This window comes from Semicossyphus pulcher, unplaced genomic scaffold (genome assembly GCF_022749685.1).
Source record: "Semicossyphus pulcher isolate SPU_LCO1_2020_fin unplaced genomic scaffold, fSemPul1.0.p SCAF_3, whole genome shotgun sequence".
Lineage (NCBI taxonomy): Eukaryota > Metazoa > Chordata > Actinopteri > Labriformes > Labridae > Semicossyphus > Semicossyphus pulcher.
The window spans coordinates 6,787,431-6,801,956 of NW_027211704.1; the positions used below are offsets into that span (position 1 = coordinate 6,787,431).

Consider the following 14,526-nt stretch of genomic DNA (forward strand, 5'->3'; position numbering starts at 1 on the left):
CAATGCCTACTGAGGGATGAAATGAGCTGCAGCAGATCCAGCAAGTCAAGCTCAAATCCAAATCTTTGCTCGGAATAGAGAGAGGAATGTAAAGCCAGCACTATGAAAAACTGATGTGGCTAGCTACTTTTAAAGCCTCCAGCGAGCGCCAGTGTAAAAGTATGTGAGGTACAACTTCTTGTAGCTCGGGTGATCCATAATCGATTCTGCGGCCTTCCGGCTTTGCATCATTATTAGTGTATGTGCTGCTGAATCTTTAATTTGACCCTCGTTTCTCACACTGGAAGTGTTTCAGCTTGTAAAACTTGAACTGATTCACTTTGGCACAAAGCAAATGAAATGATGAGCCCTTTAAAAACATGTTATACCTGCAGGAGTAATATGAACTGAGGGAATCGTTGGATTGGCTTAACCATGAGGCCGTACAGGGTGATCCGGTCAACACTGGATGCCTGCTTCTTCTGGAAACGAAAGGAGAGAAGAAAATGAAAACAGAAGTTGCAGTTTAAAAATATGTTTGCACAGAAAGGCCATTAGGAGGAAACTGTTATTCCTGCTTTAAGACGAGCTTGTCAGAATCCTCCACAGACCGTGTGTAGGCGTCTGAGTGGGTGAATAAGGTATGAGAATCAGGGTCTCTTAGTCAGATGAGAGAATGAAAGAGGAGATTTACTTCTGTGTGTTGTGTCTAATGTGGAGCTGTGGGTGGAGGTCAGGAGAAGATATCGTTTCAGTGCCGTGTCAAGTCTGAGCTGTGATGACACCGTGAGTACAAAAAGGCAAATCACTGGGGGCATTTAATAGACGGTATGGTGGTAAAGGTGAGGTCGGATCAACTCGGAGACGGATGTGAAAAAGGGAAGATTAATGCTGCAGCTAAAAAGATCTGACATCATTCTGTTTACAGGGCAGGAGATCACGTATGATCTGTTTGCTTCTTTATGTATTTTTCTTAGGTTTAACTCGATTCAACTCAGCTTTATTTACATAGCAGCTTTCATGCACGCAAAGACGCAACCCAAAGTGCTTCACAAAGGAACAGACAGAAAAATAGAACAGAAATCGACAGCAAATACGATTTTAAAAGACTTAACAAGGAAGTAGAAAGTAACAAAAACAATTTTAAAAAGATATGAATTAAAAAAAAAATGTATCACTTCGGTAAAACCAATAAAATGTTTGTAATAATCATAAATTAAGGTTTAGGTTTTATAAGGATGATGAATACTTGTCCTTGGTCAGTATATTAACACATTTGCACTTTCAGTTGCAGTTACCTCGTACCTTGTAAATCGTAGAACAGTGATTTCTGATTTAGTCAATATTAAATTCTCGTAGAAAATGCCCATCATTTTAAAGGGTGAAGTCCTCTCATTAAAAGATATGAGCATAAACTTTAAACCCATTATGAAAATCTATATAGGGCAGGGATTTATTGAATGTAAGCCCCTCTCTGGGGAGCTCTTTGGAACAGCTTGACTGACTGGCAGGCAAAATCACTTTAAAGACCTAAAGCCCCACTCCAGTACCTTCTGGCATTTTTACTTTATTTCCTGTCACTTCCTGATAATGTTGATGAGCCTCTCTGTTCGCCAAATGCTTAGCAGCAAAAGACTTTATGTTGTGCTTGAAGTTAAAACATTTAAGGCTGTCGTGAAATCAAGCTGTATGACGATAGAAGAAGCTACATTTCATTCGTCAGCCTCGGCGCCTGCACAGGTGCACTGTCGTGATCTGACATCTCTATTTGGTCTCGGCCAAAGTTCATAACCTGAGGGGCCGAACTGGATCAGGTAATTGTCTAGTTTATCCTCTGATGTCTCCGGCTGTTTTGCACGAACTCTCAGAACCGTCTCAGTTTCCTGATGGACAGATTGTCAGCTCGTTAGCTCAGTTAGTTAGTTAGCTTAGAACGCTAGCCAGGAGAAGCCGAGGACCTCTGCCAGTCTCAATGTCTAAAGGCATCTATTGTCTATTGTGAGTGTATATTTTTTTTCAACTAGGGCAGGACAATTAATCGAATATTAACCCCCATCCCGACGGTGATAATGACGTTTAAAATGCTCCACCTGTAGAAAACTCCGTCGCATATCAAATCAAGCGCTCCCTAAACTAACAGCCGCTCCCCCAGGGGGCGATGGAGAGGTTTTGGCTTCTCCTTTGGGGGAGCTGGCATGTCATGTGATGATCGCCTACTTGCAGAGCCAGAGTGGAAGAGTAAACAGCAGAGACGGTCAGGAGAAACAAAAGTCAAATATCTCTCTCCATACTGGCTAGTCATCGGTTGTTTGGTGTTTCAGGTTTAGGGCAAGTGATGTTAAGAAGAAAAAGTAATATAGAGTACATGAAACCTGTGTCTGCACCGCAAACAACACAATTAACGTCAACCAGCTAAAAAAACAGCACAAAGTGCAACATGATGAGTGTATGAAGGCCAAGAGGAATAATGTCGCTACTCCCCGCCCTTATCCAGCGCCAAGGCAGGCACCTACATCCTCTCCACCCACTCCCAAAATTGTATTTATATTTTGCCTCGAGAAGATGTACCCAATTCAAGTAAAGAACCAAGTTTTAGGTCTTAGTTTGATGCAAAATGTGTACATGAACCAGAGTGTAGCCCAAAGTGGAACTGGAAGTGTTGCTCTGTTTATTTAAATGTAAAAGCACATAAAAAAATGTACCTAAAATTAATAAATAATCGTGAATTATGGTCAATTTCAGCCATAATCGTGCAGCCTTATCTCCAACTCCAGCAGGATGCATTTAGTCTCAGCCTTTATTGCCTGAAGTAAATGAAAAGCGTGAAAAAGCTCAACACAGTGCAAAATCAGCAACTAGTGTTTTGGTAGTAAAATTGTAGAGTGGCGCCGGCTCCCAACAGCAATCTGCATAGACTCAACACACTACAACCATGATCCTCCTGGATGCTGGCAGTGGCATGGTCACCTTAGCAGGTAGGGCAGCATCAAAACGCAGAGTCCTGTTTTCCTTAACCACAGGTAAGTCGTCTCAATGTCGTGTTTTTCTTTAAGTCGCTGAATAAATGTGGTTCCAGCACCACTCGGGGAGATTAGACCTGACTGGCTGAGCGAGCAGCTGCAAATTTCAGCGTGCCGCTCTGCAGAGGAGAGTGGTCAAGCTTTAAGATCACATTAGTGGGTGAAATCTGTGTGAAATAGAGCAGGCTGTGATTTTATTTTCGCAGAACAGGAAAATGAGTGGATATATTAGTTACTATTTATGGAATATTCACAAAGACATGTAACCAACCCTCACTGCACGGATTACAAGGCGGGAGACATAAATTCTGTTGTGTTATTCAGAAACGTTTCACTTTGTTCTGTAACATATATTTCTCCAACATTACAAACACCGCTGAGTAAGACCGCATTGTTGCCAGGAAACCTTAACAGTCTAACAAAAGCCTTAGCATTAACTGACATACTGGACCTGTCCTTTATGCTAATTGAGGGCTAAAACACTTGACCTCTACCTTTGATGTCAAGAAAAGGGGAAAGACTGGAAATGTCACTGGACCAGTCAAGTGGACATTTCCCTCCACAGCTGTTGGGAACTAGATTAGGCCCATGACACCTCCAGCATACACACTGGATCTCACTGCTTAACTGGCTAACAGTACACTACATTGTATGTACGTACACAACTTCTACCACTCATACTGGCTTCAATAAAAATCCCTTAATAGGAGAGAATGACTCTGAGATTTAATATATCGTATGAGTTGCATTTTTGTTTTTTTCAGTATAACATTATAACTTTTGGTGGCCCTGAATGTCAGATCACAGTGACACTGCACCAAACAAAACCTTTCAGTAGACTCAACAGTATTTCACTGAAAACAAAAACATCCAACAATGTCCAGCAACATTTTTGAAAGCACAAGAAAAATTCACAGGAAACTAGAACATTTCAGATGAAAGAAAAAGTAGGAAAACATTTCTTGTTGTTGTTCTTCATCTGATTGCTATGTGCTGCTGTGGTGAAAAACTTTAACAGCAGCCTCCTCTATAGCAGGACTATAGAAATAAGGGACTTTGGTTCTTTCGAATCACAAACAGGAAGTGTTGACAACTTTTTTTCTGTAATCTGATTTATACAACAGTTAGTTCCGACCAAGTAATCCATGAGTGGTGATATAGAGAACGACATCACTGGGACTTTTCACTCTGTGTATCACTCCGCCTCAGCCACGTGTTATCAATACTGTTCACTGACATTACAGCAGACCGTGTATGTCTACATTAATCAAGCTGGTACCTCTGAATTAGGGATGCACGATATTATTGGCACGTTATCGGTATCTGCAGATTATGTCTTAAAAAAGACATATCGGCATCAGCTGATATGTCATTTTTAAGATAAAACAGCGCTTTAATTCTGCCTACGTGCTCGATGATTCCCTAAAAAAGCTTGATGTAATGCTACAACATTAACTCGGCATGAGTGTGTGCGCACACTGCCTGCACCACACCTCTTCTATCAAGCGTGAAGAAGTGTGCAAGATGTCTGCGGTATGGCAGTTTTTCAAAGTTTCCGACACGGACAGCAAGGTTGATTTCATTTTATGTATTTGTTCTGTGCAACAGGTAAAATTTGCCCTAGTTGTGACTATTGTCAGGACTGTCTCAGGGAGAGCATCATCCAAGCCTGCCTGACTTGTATAAATAATACAGTTTTACTTGAAAGGAAATATTACATGCAAATAAATATGGCATTTTGTTATTGTACAAATACGTTTAAGTACTTTTCTTATATTGAACAGTGAATGTGCTCATTTTAAAAAAGCACTGTATCATGTTATTGCTGCATCTGCCAGTGGGCCACTACAATAAGAGTAAGCATGACATCAATTCCACTACAGGGGAGATATGCATCTTTATCAAAATCGGGTATCAGCAAAAAATCAAAAACAAACAGATAAATGAATGAATTTGGTGCTTGTCATCCCCCACTCTCTTCTCCCCACATTCCTGACTTCCTGGCTATGCCTTCAGGATTCAGTATCTTGCCCAAGGACACATGTGACTGTAGCAGTCAGGGATCGAACCCCCCACCTTCCCATTGAGAGACGACCGACTCTACCACTGAGCCACAGCCTGTAACTGTAAACAATTTAATATTCGGTATACGTGTAAATTTCCCTGCTAGTCTTCTGCACGCAGTCAATGCCTCTACAATATTTTAAAAACCATGCAAACCATGAAGTCTGTCATTAATTCAGTGGGGGTTTTTTTCACTCTAGCCCATTAAATATTTGGTTTGTCTTCACATGACCAGTGTGAGCTGCAACAGGCAGATAAAGAGGAATGTTTCAACAGAGAGGAAGGGACACACGTTATCTGGAGTTAATGCGGGGCCGTCAGCTGTGTGGTCTGGTTCTGTGAATCAGCAGTTCAGCTCAGTGATGCAGGTCAAACTCATGCATGAATGCTGGGCACACAGGGAATTGTTAAACTGAGCATTTTAAACGATTTCTTGGCACCCTGCACGTTCCCGGGCACCTCTTCCTCCATTATTAATCCTTAATAAACAGCGTTAACAATGAGAAAACAGCAGAATTCAATCGTTATCTGGATGGAAGTTGTAAATTTCCACTTCCCACTTATGTGTTGAAATATTCTAGTTGATGCATTTGGCATCAACTCATTGCAGGTTTCTTCATGTTTCATTATGAAACTCATGGGAGCTTTTAAGATGCATAAAGAAGTAATGGGCATAGAGAAGCATTGTGATTACAAAACTAAAAAAGGACACGTTTATTGCCTGGACAACCTTGGACATATTAAGGGTTACAACTAGCACAGAGGCTCAGTCTCAAAGTGATTACTGCACACACAATTTCACCAAAACAGGACACACTTTTACACTGACCTTGGACTAGGGATAGACCGATTATCGGCATTTTTGACGCATATCGGCATCGGCCTTTTTTTTTTTTTTTTTTTATCCGACAGCCGATAAGAGATCAATTTAAAACTGGGTTATTTTGGCTCTGATGCATATGCTTAAAGGCATTTAAACAAAGTTAAGTGTCGAAGTTTGTATTATTCAAAATTTTGACGCCAATATTTTCACTTTTACTGCAAATAAATATCGGCTTCAAATATCCGTTATCGGCCACCTTGACTACTAATAATCGGTATCGGTATCGGCCCTGAAAAAACCATATCGGTCTATCTCTACCTTGGACCCAAACTACAGTATTGTGTTTGTGTAAATATTCTCCTTTTTACACACTGAATTATATGTTTGTCTCTATAGAAAGTGAAGAAGAAGTGTCTATTATTGAAGCTTTTAGGCCTTGGATTCAGCATCTGCTGAACACCCCACAAAACAAACAGCAAGGGACTAAAACACAAGTGGGATTCTTTAATTTGAAAACAACATTTTGTAAATAAAAACATACAGTACAAACACTATTTTGAGTTCTCGGTTTGAAGCTCACCTTTAAGAACTCCAGAAAAGCTGGTTTGGACATGCAGGCCTTTTTGATGAGAGCCATGGCGTTGGTGAAGTTGTTCACGTATTCGCTGTATACGTCGAGCACCATGGACTTGGAAAACTGTGGAAACAACGTGCATAATCTTTTAATTTGAAAAAAAACAGCCCCACTATAAGAGGTTGTAGAGCTCAGCAGTGGTTGTTGTTTTGTTTTATACCATCATCCATAAACGCAGTCACGTAATTTCTTCTGACACTTTGAATGTCTGGCTAGACATCCTGTTTGCAGGCCGACCCGAAGGTAATTTCAATGTAAAGAGGGGATAGAAAATGGATATTTAAGTATAGTACTTTAAAAAATTGATTTGTTTACCATCCTGGTTACCGCAACAACCTTCACGAGCCATTTAAGAGGTTGGCCAAACAGGATTGAGGTGGCAGAGTGTGAGGAGAGTGTGTGTGTGTGTTGGAGGGGGTGTGTCTGTTTTGTGCGCTTCTGCATTTATTCTCTCTCTTCAATTAAATCCACATCAGGCAGTTTGAGGAGAGGTGGGAAAATTAGAAGCTTGTGTGAAGGAATTAACCCTCTTTGCTTGAACCATCCATCAGGATCCTGAAGCTCAGATATTACCTGACCTGCACAATATTAGTCAGGTGGTCATAATGTTATGGCTGATCGGTGTATATGGTGTAATTTCAAGCTCGTAGTGGACGTCCCCTCTACCTCCTGAGCCACAGCTGGTTCCGACACGCTGCCACACGTAGAAGGGCCAACGTGGGACACACAGTCCCAAAATTTTCTTTCCCCAGTGCGGCCTCATTTGATCGTTGGTCTTTAGGATATCAATGGAACAGCACTATAATAGCCAGCAGAGAAGGAGCGGGTCGAACCGGTCCCTCTAATAGGCAAATAATGAGCAGACCTTATGGATGAGCACACTGCACAGGGACTTGCAACAGAAAACTCTCAGTGAACACTATTATTCTAGTGCCAAAGTTTGCACACACACTCCAGAGATCACTGGATGCAGAGGAGATATTCATCACCGCCGTAATTGATTCCATGTTTGGGGTAAACTATCCATGTTTGCTCGATCTAAAACCTGTAGCTCATTATAATTCCTCGAGCGGAGATGGTGATGTAAAGTGGGAGGGAAATGCCAAGACAAAAATGAGTGTCTTTAGTCGTTGATTGCATTTTAGACAGAAACAAACAAGGAGGGCACCAAAACAAACACACACACGCAAGGATGATAATAAGGCCAGATTCTACATTTCTTTTCCCTCACATATGATACCATAAACATACTAACCGAGGCAACAAATAGGTCTCCGATTTTCTCACAGCTGTCCCATTCAGCCACACGTGACGCGAGTGCGATCTGGAACATGGAGTGGCACTGTGTGATCTCCCTGATCCGGTAAAATATAGGCCGGATCTTCCTGGGACTCAGGATGCGTGGATCAGCCTCCATCAATGGTCTGTGGTATTCCTGGAGAGATTGAGAGAGAAAATCGGGTTTTTATTCATGTCGATAATGTGCTTTATGTGTGTGTGGGTGGGTGGATGGGCGCTTAAGATGAATCAGCAGACCACCTTTCATAAGCTTCTCTTCTTTTCAGCCGCATAAAAAGACAATAAACGGGTAACAGACAAATATCCTATGAATCGAGGAAATGAGGCAATGAAGCCTGGAAGCACATCAATCCAAAGGATTCACCCATAAAAAAACGCATTAGCTGCTAGCAAACATGTTCAGAACTCAAGGTGACTTGTAATCATAAAAGGCAGAATAATAATAGCAAAGAAACAGCTCCCAGCAGAGCCACAGATGCAAGAGCAACGTGGTGAAAGAGGCATTGATTGATTCTTCAGTCAGCACTCATGGGGATATTAGCATAGCCTACAGAAATGAGTTGAAGGGCTCTTTGTGGACAGTATTCTTTGTGGAAGCAAGTAAACATGACTTCTTTGAATCCGAACATGTTGAAGTGAAGATAAACATTGTGTCCGAGCCAAATATGAAGGATGAAAACGCCACTTAACTCCATAAATTAATCCAACACTGAGCAACACTGTTGGGGATTTTTTTGTTGATGTTGTTCAGGTCTCGTCTCTGCAAATGATTCATCAACAGAAGGAAGACAGGCAGAAAGCAGGACACGAACAACTGTGCAATCTGTTTTGCTGCAATGCTAAAAGATAGAACCCTTGTGGCCTTTCATCTTTTCATGTTATCCGTTTAAAGACACTGCATCTAGCAGTTGGCTGGACTCTTTGAATAACAAGAGATATATCAAAAGACCTAAACCTTCCCCGAGTTTCAGACGCAATTATGTCACTTGACAACAAAGGTAGCGCATTATCTCTTGACAGTGAAAGATTTTACGGCGTATAAGGCCGCCATTGATTGCGGCTGATTCGCTGCCGCTCTTATTTTTCTGTGATGAGGAGATAACAAGTCTCCTTTCCAACACTAAAAAGGGGAGATTAAAGAAGAGAGGTTGCCCCCCCATCCTGTGCAAGCCTGACAGTCTCTCTCTCTTAGCATCAGCACAATGCCACACAAATGAGGATGGCTGTTTTATCAGGATTATTTATGCTTGGACACCTCTGTAATTTGATGGATATCAGCGCTTCTCTTTGCGATGTAATACATAACAGTTAAACGGTGAAGGTATCGCATGTGGCAGAGGAGGACAACAGGAACAAAACAGCTCACCTGCATGATTCTCCTCAGAGAGTCCAGGTAGCTCCGCTCGCTCTGAATGATGGAGCCGAGGATATGGCGTCTGACAACCTGCGCAGACAACAGACCAGTCAGGGAAATGTGGCACTAAGAGGACATGATGGGGCTGCATTGTGCGGTATGCCTTCAGTTAAGCACGCGGCAGGTTGATGGATTGCACTGTAATCATGTGTTTGTCACAGGAGGAAAAAGACTCAAAGAGGAGCAGGGATGTTTGAACAAGGCATCCATCTGAGAACTGAATCGCTGGATATCTTATGGCACGAAACCCCGCCGTTCCTGCTGTTCTGCTTTTTCAAACAGGATACAGAGAATACAGTGAGTGAATATGTAATAATGGTGAAATTAAATAATGGATACATTTAACATGACAGCCTGGAGCCTTATCTTACGGCTATTGAGAATAGAGTACATTCAAATAAATGTTAAAGCAGCTGTGAGGAACTTTCAATTTGTGTCAACTCTGGAGGGAACTGTTGACGAAGGCTGTGGGTCTGGTTTTGTACAGATCTTGATCTGGATAGTGTGTGCATTTATTTTAAAGACCAGCTCCAGTCATGTTTTGAGACATATAAGATGCTCTACTTGAAATAATAAATTGTGTCTGATGGTTTTTCTGCAACGTTTAATTACATTGTAAAAATCCTCCATAGGCATCTCCTCCTTCTCCCTCATTAAAAATTAACATTAACGTTAATAGTCAGTAGTGAGTTGGCAAAAGTGTCGATGACGGTTACAGCTGGCTCGTGCATTGCCAAAGTGGTTGCCATAGGTTGCACATAATATGCATAGCATAACCCCATCCATTAACGTCTTGTAGCCTGTCTTGTAGCACATGAGAAGCACCACCTGGAGATGTTTACAAGGTCAAACACTGGATTTTCACTGGAGGGGGTCTTTAAAAGCGAGTGAAGAAAGACACAACTTTATAACAGTAGTTTGGTTTTATAAACACAGCGTGCACAGAATGCACGGCTGTTAAATGACTAGAGCCGCAATGATTTATAAATTATTCATCAAAACAAATCAATCGCCAACTATTTTGATAATCGCTGCAGTCATTATTTCATGCAGAAATGTCAAACATTTTGTGGTCCCAGCTTCCTAAATGTTAGGATTTGTTGATTTTTGTTTTCATTTATGACAGTTAATGAAGAGTCTTTGGGTTTTGCATTGTTGGGTGAACAAAAGAAGCTATTTTAAAGACCCCCTCCGGTGAAAATCAAGTGTTTAACCTTATAAACATCACCATGTGGTGTTCTTCATGTGCTACATTTTAGGGACAACATCAGCAGTCATGTCCATGGCTGGGCCTGTCTGCTTTTAAACTGCAGTGTACCAAGGACAGGCTGAGCAACACATTTTCAGATTGGCAGGTACGAGACGTCACAAACCTAAGGAGCCAATCCTTTTAATGGACGGGGTGAGGCTATGCATATCATTATGTGTAACCTATGGCAACCACTTTGGCGATGTGCGAGCCAGCTGTAACCGTCATCGTAATTTTTGCAAACTCACTACTGACTACTAACATTAACGCTACTACTAATGACTACATTTCAAGCGAGCTAAGTTTCAACAAGTTGCCACTAAAAGATGGCAGAGACGTGTTTTGTTTTCGGGTATAATTTTACAAAAGGAGAAATGTAGGACGATGTGGGCGGGGACTACGCAGATTCAGGAATTTGTAATGAGGGAGAAGGAGGAGATGATTCGGGAGGATTCTTACAGGGTAATTAAACATATTTGAAGGAAAAAGATATCAGACACAATATATTATTTCAAGCAGAGCATTTTATACGTCTTAAAACATGAGTGGAGCTGGTCTTAAAGACAATAAAGACACTTCGGGCTCTTGGTAATTGGGATAAGCAGTTTTTCCCAATTTTATGTAATATTTCATAAACAAAAAGATTAATTAATTGTCAAAACAATCAGCAGAATAATCACTGATGTATCCTGCATCGTTAGTTGCAGCCACTAATACAGCAGCTATAGTTTGCCAATAGCAAGATCCAGCTCTGTAGCAAGGCCAAAGTTTTTCCTGTGCTTTATCACCATCCAGTCTCCTCTTTTTATCTTTTTGCTGATCTTGCCCGGGACATGTGTGTGTAGTATTCTCTACAGAAAAACCTCCTCCTGCTTCCTTTTAACTGGCTAACGTACTGCTCACTGCAGAACTTTGGTGGGAAGAATGTTAACAGAGGCTGTTCAGTTTGAGTGGTATAAATCGCTTTTTTCAGAATGCAACCATGCAAGCATTTGAAATAACAATATAGAACAAGCCAATCTTCTTATTGATGGTCTGGATTGCTTGTATTGGTCTCATAGAGGCATCAGTGCTGTATTGAGACTGTCCTAACCATTTAACAACTCCTCGCAGTGGTTTAACATGACAGCCTGGAGTCTATCTAGAGGCTTTTTGGTACAGAACGTGTTCACATAAATGTTCTAAGTTAAATACAACACATTTCTTCATATGCAAGGTACATTTATCTAAGAAGGATTTTGTGCAAAAGCTGTGAGGTGCACCTGGTGGCTGGTCAGCCCCTCCGGCATGGGGCTCAGCTGCGGGGGAGGATGCTTCTCGTCAGACACAGCCACATCCAGGTACCCTGCATCGTCCTCCTCTTCTGCACACATTCAGAAACGGAGGAGAAAAAGAAGTGTTAAAAAGAGAGAGAGAGTTTGTGTGTGAAACAGAATGAGACAGGGAGGGAACAACAGAAAGGCAGCCTTCAGATCTCACTGCAGCTGGAGACACACTGCGACACACTAAGTATATTACCTCTAAAATATAAAGAGACTTCTATACCCTCGGAAAAAGAGACAGACAGTAAGGAGGATGAGTGAAAGACAGAGAGAGGCAGACAGGCCTTTGGAAAAACTTTCAAACAACACTGTATCTCTGTAGAAGCAAAGGAGGCGCACAGATGTGTCTGCAAAAACACAAATCCAACATATTCTCATCTCTGCATCGGCACAGAGACGTTCAACAGTCTGAAAACAAATCCCCACCTCACCCGTCACCATAAAGATACCAGAAGCTTCCACTGTTCCAATTAAAGACTTTGGAACGATAACACAGGGTTGGTGGAAAGGAAATACAATGCCGTGCAGATTTCCCTCGATCAACACCTAAAAATAGCAGCACTGGCCTCTTTACCTCTTTGTGATGGCTCGCAGATTTGTTGGAGGCATTGGTCTGGTATCTATGGTTTATGGAGCTGCTCCATACTCCATTAATGGATGCTAATCTCTTTCTATTGTTAGCCATGGCTTACTACAAGACAACCTATATCACACAGCGTGAGGTGCTTCATCCTTCTCTTTCTCACACATCAAAAACTTCACCCTGCCGTCTGTCTCAAAACTGAGAAAGCCTTTCTGGTTTATTTATCATATTTAGAATCAGTGAGATCTTTTTCACGGTGCTTTCATTTCCCCCCCGAAGGCCCTTGTATCAAGACAAAGTAAGACTCTCTACCCTATCTGTCCTGAACACTGCTTTGGCTTGGCTGGCTTTATGCAGAAGACACTGCCTATAGCTCAAGGAGTCAACTGGAAGGAGTCACACAAGCCAAACTACACAGCAATTACTCATGACTAAAAATAGTAAGACGTCCATCCTAAAAAAGCCAGCTGACCAACATTCACAGAGTTGACGGACTTCCCTGCATTACCCTGTTGGTCTTTTCTCTGCAGGAAGGAAACTTTTCGCATGACGGCTATTTTGGTCTTTTCAAGCCCATCCTTCGTCCCACTTCTCGCCGCCTTCATGAGCTGCTGGACCTGGTCGGAAGGAGCACACAGAAACAACGAAGGAGCATTAGAGCACGAGGAAAGTGTCACGCTGCGGAGATTTGATAACCTACGCTGCTCCTCCGGAGAGCGATGGAGAGAAGTGGCGCTCAGTGGGCTCATCATGAATCTCACCATCTGCGACTCCCTGCGGGTCGCTGTACAGCCTCTAATCAGAGTCTGTGAGCATATCATGGAGAGATTATGGTGACAGAATGAGCTCCACATCAGAGTAACACAGCTCAGTGTGGGAGAATTTAGTTGACCACAAACTCCACCCTGAGCATCACAGAGGCCCTGCAACCAGACTCCACAGGCCCAGAATACACCCAGGGTGGCAGTATTTTTAAATGATGCTACTTCAGGAAAGTAGGTCATTAATTGGGGACAAGTTGCACTGGTGTTTATGGAAGTAAACATGCAGAATATTACTTAATAATTCATGTGTCCCATGAATGCGCCATGATATTAAACCAAGCATTGAAATACAGCGAGAGAGACTGACAGAGAGACTCAAAGCAAAGTCACAGTCCAAAGGAAAGCTGGGAGGATGGTGCAGAGAGTCGGTTAAAGCTTTGAGTCAGCTGGGGATGTAACACAGCATTTTTCAGCTCCTGGTGATCATCAATCCTATTGGCAAACGTCTAGCAGAGGGATTTGAGCTGAAGAAATAGAGTCATCTAAAGGGCCTTACGATTTCAGCAATGAGGAAAACACACATGGACGTAAAGAAAAATGGAATCAACTGGAATTACAAGTACAGAAAATCAGCTTTTCCATAACATTAAAACTATTTTTTCACAGCTCCTAAGCCGAATGGAAAGTAGAAAAACATGACCCTATCCCTTTAAATCAGAAAACAGAATTCAGAGAATTTAAATGACAAACACAGAACCTGGGGAAAATAAAAATGGAGATAAAAGTGCCCTATGTTCACTTGCTTCCTCAGGTATACCTTGATGTCATAGTTGTGCTTGCCAGACAGCCTCATGGCCAGTTCACGTTTGGTCTTGGCACATCGTTCCCTCAGCCGACGCACTTCAGGGGTGAGCTACAGGTGTTGGACGGGGACAGGCAAGGCAGGGGCAGGTCGCGTTTGGACACGAGTGGCGCAGGGAGGAGGAAAAAAGAAGGGAAGAGGAAAATAGGAAAAGGAAAATGGAGGCAAAGTGATCAAGGCAAATTAAGCTAGGCAACATTGGGAATTAATCACAAGCATAGAGAGTGAAGGCTTGCCGTTATTCTGCATGAGACTAATGGACACTGATTTATTGAAGGATGGGAGGACGGGGGCCGGCAGTTTAAGGGCAGATATTAAAGAGGGGAACTCTGTCGCAGCTCTCCCAGGCTGCTTGAATTAAGCAGTGAACTGAACAAGAGGAGGACTTCAGGTACACTTGGTGGAAAGTTAATCGGGCGAGACTAATTAAAAACAATGTGTTTTTGATGAGGGCTGAGCTTAAAGTGTTGCCGTGGCCCTAATAGTCAAGGTCTCTTCATTAATTGTTCAACC

General features: G+C 42.1%; 1 protein-coding gene across 2 annotated transcripts in view; it reads right to left on the reverse strand.

Moving 5' to 3' along the window:
• arhgef10la (Rho guanine nucleotide exchange factor (GEF) 10-like a) overlaps nt 1-14,526 on the reverse strand; it is a 141,533-nt gene that overhangs the window by 102,306 nt on the left and 24,701 nt on the right. Inside the window, exons 7-13 of one of the 2 annotated variants that reach the window (XM_069677823.1) lie at nt 13,969-14,064; nt 12,896-13,004; nt 11,745-11,845; nt 9,186-9,263; nt 7,776-7,955; nt 6,467-6,583; nt 369-461 (exon numbers count right to left, since the gene is read on the reverse strand). In XM_069677823.1, the coding sequence (XP_069533924.1) occupies nt 369-461; nt 6,467-6,583; nt 7,776-7,955; nt 9,186-9,263; nt 11,745-11,845; nt 12,896-13,004; nt 13,969-14,064 (774 nt within the window). The remainder of the gene's footprint in view (nt 1-368; nt 462-6,466; nt 6,584-7,775; nt 7,956-9,185; nt 9,264-11,744; nt 11,846-12,895; nt 13,005-13,968; nt 14,065-14,526) is intronic. The other variant, XM_069677824.1, reaches the window with a different exon arrangement.